At 44.1% G+C, this 9,505-nt stretch overlaps 1 protein-coding gene across 3 annotated transcripts in view; it reads right to left on the bottom strand.

The window, feature by feature from the left end:
* Nucleotides 1-225: 225 nt before the first annotated feature.
* The window catches only part of fam49bb (family with sequence similarity 49 member Bb), a 39,331-nt gene continuing 30,051 nt past the window's right edge, over nt 226-9,505 (bottom strand). For all 3 annotated transcript variants that reach the window (XM_030078911.1, XM_030078909.1, XM_030078910.1), the window contains 7 exons: nt 6,498-6,637; nt 4,790-4,867; nt 2,563-2,679; nt 2,033-2,112; nt 1,808-1,934; nt 1,657-1,727; nt 226-1,014 (listed from right to left, as the gene is read on the bottom strand). In XM_030078911.1, the coding sequence (XP_029934771.1) occupies nt 951-1,014; nt 1,657-1,727; nt 1,808-1,934; nt 2,033-2,112; nt 2,563-2,679; nt 4,790-4,867; nt 6,498-6,637 (677 nt within the window). In that variant the 3' untranslated portion in view covers nt 226-950. The remainder of the gene's footprint in view (nt 1,015-1,656; nt 1,728-1,807; nt 1,935-2,032; nt 2,113-2,562; nt 2,680-4,789; nt 4,868-6,497; nt 6,638-9,505) is intronic.

The following is a 9,505-nucleotide window of genomic DNA, read 5'->3' as shown; positions in this document are numbered from 1 at the left end:
GCCCGTGAGGAGCCATGTATGTTTCATGCAGTTTGTTGAATCAAATGGTGAGATTAAAGAAATGGCGACCTCTTCTGGCTCCGGCTCACTGCATGATGTATGCGAGATGAGGGAAATCAAAACCTCTGCAATAAAAAAAAAAAAAAAAAAAAAAAAAAAAAAACCCTCCTCACTGCCGTGCTGAGATGATAAAGAGACGGGAGATCAAACACAAAGAGTCAGTTGTAGAAAACAAGAGTTCTCCTTTTAATTTTTCCAGCCGCAACATACTGTCCATTTTACAGTACAGCCTCCCAATTTTAATTTGATTTGCACACATCACAGTTTTAAAGTTTTCAAATGAAAAATACAACACAACTATGAAAAAAGAGACAAAATGCACAAATTAAAACCTATAAAAAATATAAAACAAACAGTACTCTTAATCTCATTTTGACAAGTACCATTTCAATAACAAAAAACATTTAATGCACAACTGAGCAGACAAATTAAACTGAACCATTAGTTTTTAAATAGAGAGAGAGAAAAAAGGACATCATTCATCATGCAGAGGATGTAATATTAAATAACGAATCAAACAAAAATAATATATACTTCTCTATATATCTCTTTTTTAAATTTTCAAGTCAAAGCACTCCCGTCCCTTATATAGGGAAAAACAAGACATGTTAAAAACACCAGAGGATCCACAATGCTTTCATAGCTGCCACTTGTCGTATGGCGTTTCTCGAAAACATTACATCTCAGCAACATCTTTTTGGCACGGAAAAAGACGTTCATAATGGCAGTAGCATTTTGCATTATAAAAGAGGGTGGAGCTGCAGCTCTTATTCGGTTAAAAAAAAAAAAAAAAAAAAAAAAAAGCAAAAAACATTCTGTGCACCGACATCATTCAGGAGAGCGGGGTCTCCCCAGCGGGTTGTGAGGCAAGCAGTGGTAGCAGCTCAGTCCTACTGCAGCATGCTCTTGATAGTCTTGTTGGTTGATTCATCATTCAGATGCTTGGTTGTGTACCTGCGGGTGATAAGACGAGGCAGGGAGACATCAGCGACTCGTACGCCAGAATGTGACCCATCTTTCCATACATGTAAAATATTTTGTCACCATCTGTCAGATCCGTGCAGCCTCTTTTTGCCACAATGTGATACTGTATGCGATCACAGGAAGGAGATCTTAGCATGCAAGTGACCGCACGCGACTGAGAAGCGCCAGCGTGCCTCGGGCTGCCGCACGGAGAGATACAGATGAGAGGCTGCCGCAGAAATGGCCTTGTCAGCTCGAGCGGCTGTGAGCCACTTAAATTTGGAGGATGTTAAGGGGACAAGGTGTCAGAAGTAATAGCTTCTTTATGAGGAGGTTTCAGCGCAAAGGGTTCAATATACAACACTAAACTCAGCTGACCAAATCCCTGCAGGACTAAGCAAACGATGAGTCATGGTGCTGAAACAGAGGCGTAAAGGCGATGTGGAGGGAGGCTGTGAGTAAATGAACTCATAACAGCAGCGACAAAACGGTGGCAGATTTCTCCTTTTCGCTCAAAGCCACGGCTGATAAGAGAAAAGTGTGCTTACAGGTTAGGGTCACATGAACCCTTGTTGGGCTTCAGTGGAGGAATATAATTTAACTGTGCTGACTCGATACACAGATAAGCCTCACCTGAGAGCGTTGAGAAGGCCTTCTACGCTATTAGGAGGCTGTTCTTTGAGGACTTTGATGCAGCCTTTCATCTGTGGAGCAGAAAGTGACCATTAGACGGACTCAGAGCAGAAATATTCAGAGGTCACGGAGCAAACGAGGCCGTACTCACGTCGATTTTCGAGGACTTGGCGAAGGCACCGACAGGATGCACGTAGTCGTATAAGATGATGACACCCACCATCACCCGGAGACAGAAAGACACCGTGTCCTCACTGGTGAATCGACTACGGTATTCTCTGCGAAGACACGAAACATCAAAACATCACACACGTGAAGGCGCTGAGAGACAAATGAAGCCGATCTGCCGATGAAAGTTCAACAGGACGACACTCACGGTGTTTCCAGCATGACTTTGCAGACACTCGCCATTGTGCTTAAACAGTCTGTCGTGTTCTCGATAGGCAAGTTCTTATTCTAGAAAGAAAACATAAAAAAGTAGAAAAATGTAAGTGACAGCGGGCCTTTGCAGAGCTGTTCACATGATTCACTGCTATGGTGTATACATTTAATATTTAGTAGGTCCAGCAAGTGAGACCGAGATACCTCTGTCACAGTTTATTATAATGATAAAATATTAATCTGAGTATAGAGCATTTTTCACAGCCAGTGTTAAAAAGGGCTTCATATTAAGGTGTAACATAAAACATAAAGTGAGAATGAATGTAAAGCGTAAGGCTCAAAATCAGTGACGCACTTGCAGAGGGATAATTGCAGTAAATAACACAAAGTATAGAAAAAAATAGTAAAAATAGTAAGAATACAAAATGCAATATGAGAAACAGGGTAAAAAGAAAAACGCTGGGTTGAAAGGTAGGCTTTGTGTTATTTTAAGAAGAGATGTAAAAAGGTGTCAGTTGTTCTTACCTCCGATACAAACTTTGTCGTGCCGTCACTTAATGTCTTCAGCATGGGCGTGGCATCAGCGTAGAACAGGGATATCCGATTGGCCAGTTCGTTGTTCACTTCATTCTCACCTTCCGCCTGAAAATCATCAATAATAACAACATTATTACAGTTAATTCAATGATAACCAATCGGAAATTTTCTTCTTCTCTTTTCCCCTCCACAGAGGACGGAGGTGAGGCTGCACCTCAATGGGATTTAGTGTCTTGCCCAAGAGCACTTCAGTAGGGTTTATGGTTTGTTTAACACTGGTTTGAACCCCAGCTTTGTGGTTGAAGGGGGGGGGTGGGGGTCTCTTTACTAACCACCTTGTTGCCTTTATCCATCAGAGCAAATGACACGCTGAAGACGCTGGGTGGATAACAAGGACAGTGGCGCCTATTGAACAGCGTGTTCTACATCCGTCTGCATATTTAAAAAATAACAGGGACATTTCCTGCCTCCAGTCCGCCTTTGTTTTATAAGGAGAACACAAAGAGAATATGAATAATCTCCCGCAATTTCAAATAAATTCAAATACAAAAAAAAAAAAGATGACACATGAACTGAAAGACTGTTTACCGCAGGGACAGATGTGTTTCATCTAAAATGTCTCAATGATTCAATTGTCTGGGTGGTGACTAAAACGCGGCTGTGAGCGAGACGGCCTGCCTCAGAACCCTTTAGCAGTGACAAGCGGATTGTCTGGGCCCATTTGCCTAATGGCGTATTCTGGTGCGGTGAATAAAACTTCCTGTCACGCGGGTCAAAACTAAAAGATGTGCGTCTTGAGGACATCAGGCAGTTTCAGTTCATTCAGCTCGCACGTGGCACAATGAGAAATATAACACTTTCTTGCACCAAGTACCTCTCAGATGTCCTTGAAGCCAAAGAAAATATATGGGCACACGTGCCGGGTGAAGTGTGGGGCATGCACTGTTATTGGAGAATGAGTTGGTCTTTCAGTTTAATATCTAAAAATTCCTATAGAAAACACCAAACACATGAGCAGCTTTGAATGAGTCACTTCCTTTTTGATGTCATTTGATCCAAAAAAATTATTTGCGCAGCAATTAACCTTTAGCAAATGCACACTACAGGGGAACAGCGCAAAACAAAAGACCGAAATTAGATCTTGTTACATGAACCATGTTGCAGCGACTTGCAGATACCAAGGAGAAGTGTAGGGGTTTTCCTTCTGTTACTACATCTCCGAGGTTGTTATCTACTGTATGGAAACCACAATGACCTGAAATAAGGTGGTGTTATATCTCTGGAGGATTTGAGCCACACTACTGATACTGATTTGAGATTAGATTCTGCTGGTATGCAGCACTCCACTTTGCGTTTCAGACTCCCTGAAAGCGCCTGTGGGGCTCCAACTTCCTGGTGTGAGACTCTGCCTGCCGCACACCTCCTGACTCAGAGGCTGCATGAATAATCTAAAAAAAGAAAAAAGAAAAAAAACCCTTCCTCCACCATTACTGCTAGCAACAAGATGCAGGCCAAGTGTAGTCGCGTGATAATGAGTACTGATGGCTTTAATCATCACAGACCGTGAATGTGCAAAAGGGAAACAGGTCATGATGATGCACTCGTATAGAAATTGAACACGGCTGAAGCCATAAAAGTTAAAAGGAATACAAATACAAAATTACCCCCATACTAGGATGATAACAATAGTACTACAATAATTTCTGCAATCATCTTTTTGCATTACGCCGTTTTATGTGATTTGATGTGGCCACCCTTGACTGCGTGCTATTCATGCTGAATTAAAATGGTAATTAATTGATCTTGAACATAGGTGTTCATTTATTAGACATCCAAGACAGTAAATGATTATGGTTAAGAGTCACTGTTGATTTGTAGCTACAGTTACAGTATGTAGACAGAAATGTGTTGACCGTTTTTCCTTAGCTGAGTGAAATATCTCAGGATTATTACAGCTTTGTCTGCTCTATTTTATTATGACAAGGCAAAGGTAAAAGTCAACGTTCCAGTGTTAATTGCATGGTATTTTTCACTATTTTTCAAAAATTCTGCTGAAATGATCAACATGTGCATTACCCTGAGCTTTATATAGAAGTTGGTAGACTCCTCTCACTTTGGGCAATTAGCAGATACCGTGCCAAAGTCAAGTCATATCCTTTTAAGTTATTACATCACCTTCCCACCTCAAGAGAGGAGACACGTTTGATGTGCTCACCGGTACGTTGTTGATCCGCATGCGGCTCAGGGTTCGCCTGTAGTAGCTGAAGTCATTCTGAATGGCAGGATTTGTCATCTGAAAAGAATAGCGTTAAAATATGCATTTTAATACGGAGCCTCCCAGAACACGACAGAGAAAGAGAGAGAGGGGGAGAGAGACAAATTCATTCCCTGTCTGCTGGTAGGTGGCACAGCTTGCAGCAGGACATTCAGTACTGGATCAAACACACCATCATCATGACAGGTTGTTTTAGCAAACAAGGCAGAAACATAGCTGAAGGGGGAGGCGGCTGACATGAAGAGAACACAGATACGAATACAATTTCATTTGCGGAACTGGGTCTTCATCCACTGACATTCATCCCCCTTGCGTCCACATCTCCGCTGCCTTGTCAGGGGAATTTTGGTTGTTTCCCCTTTACAGGAGGGCCGCGCATCAATGCATTTTGTGACAAGAGGGTCAACAACTACAAGGCTGACAAAAGGGATACAGGCTCTCATTAAAACTCACAGGCTGGGTTATAGGGTGCTGAGGAGGAGGGAGAGCCGGGCTCCCAGTCGGGTCAGTGGACAAGCGTGGGCGTGACCCTGCTGGCTGGAGCAGACAGTGGCTCTCTGATATTATTTACACACTCAAAGCCTCAGACAGAAAGCCGCAGGAGTCAGTTAATTGCTTTGACACCGCTTCCTATGAAATATAAATCACCAAACCGACCCCTTCAACAGGAGCTGGACAACCAGAAACCCGCCTTCACGTGTCACCGACAACATCCACCAATGCGGGCTCGTCATTTGACTAATTATCTTCATTCCTGCATTAGCCTGCTACAGTGAAAGCTATACTGGCAGCAGGGTAATCCTGCCACAATAGACTGGTACTCAGTCTGTGTCCACTTAATGCCAGGAGAGACAGGCGGCTGCACCAGGGAGGGGCTGTAAGCTGTGCAGACACTATATCTAGGTCAGAAGCGCACGGATGGGAGTGAAAGATTGATGAATAGGCCTGGCATGCCACCTTGTACCCCCTACCTTCATGCTTTTATCTTGCCAGCCTGGGTAGTGGGCACTAATTGGGACGTCGCAGCAGAGTGCCTGGGGGCGTCGAGGTGCGTTTTAAGTGTCTAAGGGCTGAGAGCGTAGCGGGGATTTACGGGAACCGGCTCATCCACTGTCTAATAAGATGAGCGCTCGTACAATTATGTTTCTGACAATGAGCATTCAACCAACACCCATGTATTAATCCGTGGTGTTTGTTAGAACGCTCCTTAGCAGTTTCTGGGGAGTGGGAGATGCCGTTCTTAAGCCAGAAAAACATGCATCCTGGGAGATCTTTCCCCTCCAACATCTCCACTGTAAGATTCACTAACATCAGGGACACCAACACTTTGTGAACTTTTTTCCCTGCAATAGAACCTACTTCATATTCTACTGACATCCACTATATCACAAACACCAAGAGGGTATCAAGGTCACAATGAAATGTTAATGATCATTGGCTGTAGTTTAACATCACACAGCACTAAAAACTAATTAGAGGGTATCAGCAGCTTGTTGGCCTACTAAGTGGTTTGGCTCACATCACAGGACAAGTGCACAGTTTACATAAAGATCAAACAGTTACAGCAAAGATGAGGCGGGGACCGAACGGAGGACAACGAACGGAGGGAAATTAAGGATAGTTTGGAGAAACGGAGGCGGCGTCTTACTTTGAGTTCGTCGAAGCGCAGAGTGAAGTGCAAGATCTCGGCGAACTGCTTGGCTAGGGCCTGCTCCCGCTCCAGGTGCTGAGTGGTGTCGTCATACGTCTCACTGGTCAGAGCTCCCAGGAGGCTGTGCAGCGCTGCCTCTGTCAAAGTGAGACACGCACACATGCATGTCGCCGATATAACACACATCAGCCGGTACTTTCACATTTAAAGAGCACTTGTTCCTTATCAGACAGGCACAGTACATGCATCTCTACCAGGTCTCTACCCAGTTAAAAAAAAAAAAAATCAATAACAATCCCCAAGAGTCTAAAAATGCTTTGTTGCATACTCATATAGGTATGTGGCTAAAGCTTGAGATGGCTGCCTGAACCCAACAGGGCTCAAAAGTCCTATCCCATCAGGCCAGGTTTTAATGGATATTGGACATACATATGTTATTTTAAGGTATTGACAGATGATAGAATTCATTTAAGTGCCATTTAAGTGCAATTTTTTGGATGGATTTTGAGTGGACTTGACTGATGTAGTCTAATGTTAAATTTAGATTTTTCATCCATCCATATATGTTAATCTGAAGGCAGCAGGCGCTACATAGGGCTAATAAGACTACAGTTAATGAGTAGCCTAAAGATAAATGTCTCCAATATAAATGTCAGGTTTTATTAAGGCTCTGGGTGGTGGTGGTCAGGATCATACAATTTTGTCGATTTGCAGCCAGAATCGTGGTGAACGTTTTGTTCTGGCTGGTGGGTCCAGTTGGGTTCGGACAACATTTTCTCTGCCATGGCTGGGTCGGGTTCAAAGTACCAAGACCAATTCAAGTTCTATACGTGGCGAAGGCTGAAGAATAGCTCTTTATGTGGATCACAACCACAGCTGTATGAATGGTGTACTACACTTCAGTTCTTCAAAATGCCAGCCAGCTGAAGTGCCCTGATTAAGGCAGAAACAGATAATGGGGCAGTGGTGGTGCCCAAACTGCCCAGGGCCCAGTGCCAGTTGGGGGTGGGGGGTTGGGGGGCTGCAGAGAGGCTTTCCAGCTCAGATGGAGACCAGACATGAGCCTAATTATCTCATTGGCATGAAATAGGGGGGCAGGGGACTCATTCAGCCAGGATTACACTCATTGTTTTGACAGTAGGTAAATACAAAGCCCGTGCTATATCTTGACATGGTATTCCTATAGATCCATAATTAAGTATGCAGAGAGGGTACAGGCAGAGAAATGAGGAAAAGCTTAAGAAAAAAATATATTTAACACCTGCCAAGCAAGTAACATTATTGCCTAGCCAGGCCTTGTTCACAACATCCAGTTAAAAAAGAAAACCTTCAAAGCCCAGAGGGAAATTTTATTTATAGATGCAGACAGTATTCAGATTTCAGAGTCTAGACACTGAATAGAGGCTTCAATCATGACATAATCCTGTAAACATCTGATGCAATGAGCCTGCACGGCATCACTAACTTCTAAACTTGTACTACAGTTATTTATTCCAAGTGTGTTTTACAATTCTTGTCGATTACATATGAGAGAGCATGTCAACATCACAGAGAAAAGGTCTGATTCAGGCTGCTGTCTACTTAAGATAATCGTTGAGGGAGTTTTTGGAAGACGGACAGAGAGCTGGCAGTGCAGTGCGGTAAATTGAGCACGTTTGCCATTCAGTAATGACTCCCATCTGCTTGGGCCAGCGTTTGCAGCGAAGCGCCTGATTAAAAATGGCCTTAGTAGTGCAGTTTTTTCTTCCTGTCCCAGTCAAAACAGAAGTTAAGATGGAGCTGCTTTCAGACCATCAGAAATGAGCCACTTTAGTATGTCTGAAGTCGGAGGGGGAAGGGGGGGATGTCGGATCTCATCAGGTCACAGCAGAGCAGGCAAGCAGAATGCGGGCACGTAGGCACTCCTCTCTTCGAGAGGGGAGGGTCAGAGCATGGCGGGAATTCACTTGAGGCCCGACCATCAATGAAGCACCAGACTGACTCAAATTCAAATTTGCATCATGTAGCACAGTAAAAAACATGTTTTGCATCCTATATATATGTGTGTGTGTGTGTGTGTGTGTGTGTGGACAATCAATTGATTCTGTTTAGTCAGAAATGTTAAAACTTTGGTCTAAATGAAAGACCTAACAGTTGGATCACAAACAGGAGAAAGACATCACTCCAGAGGATGTATTTCCCAGTGTTTCACATGCAAAGCTACATGCATAACCCACCCTCCATGACATTGCCCATCTTCCATCTCAAGGCTGGTAGCTATGCTCTGCAGAGAGTTTAACCAGCCTCGAGTGAAAGGTCCTTGAGCTTCATCCATATCAGGCCAGGCAGGGGGCTGTGGAGGCCATCGCGGCCCCAGAAGCCTGAAGTCAGGGCAGGGAAGCAGACAGCAGCCAAGGCGGGGTGGTGACCTACTTCATTACGTAACAGCCGTGGCGGGCCGGCCCCCACAGCCTCCACTGACTACCTTCGCCATAACTGGGATTACGGGACTGGAGTCAGCGAGGCATGGCGTGCTATGTCCCCCAGCCTCAGGGTCATAAGAAGATCAGGGAGCACTGAGCTTAACCCCACGCCCCCCTTCACATATCCATGCTAATGAAACAGCCTATAGCCCCATATTACACAGAGGTCAGTGCAGAGTGCAAGGCAAGCAGCATGCTGATGAATGAAAGGCTGTAGGGGTTTTCGGTGTGTGTGTGTATATGTGTAAGATGCATGTATGTATGAGCATGTGTGTTAATTTTTGCAGCTCAGCAACCAATACTGCAGATGCACATGCAAAGAATTAAGGTCACGAAAGGAGGTTGTGTCCATACTCTGTAATGTATAGTAAAGGAGTGCAGCGGCCGTATCAATAACCTTTTACGTGTAGGACCGAGGCTCACTTCCTTTAAGCTACCATACAGGCTCAAAATTTCAAAGTGCACCAAATGTCTGACAGCTCAGAGCAAGGCACCCTGGGATTTCCAAGTGACTCAGTGGACTAAGGTGCATATCATCCATTT

The sequence above is a fragment of the Myripristis murdjan genome, chromosome 20 (genome assembly GCF_902150065.1).
Source record: "Myripristis murdjan chromosome 20, fMyrMur1.1, whole genome shotgun sequence".
Lineage (NCBI taxonomy): Eukaryota > Metazoa > Chordata > Actinopteri > Holocentriformes > Holocentridae > Myripristis > Myripristis murdjan.
Note: the sequence above shows the minus strand (reverse complement) of the source record. Positions and strands in the feature narration are given on the sequence as shown.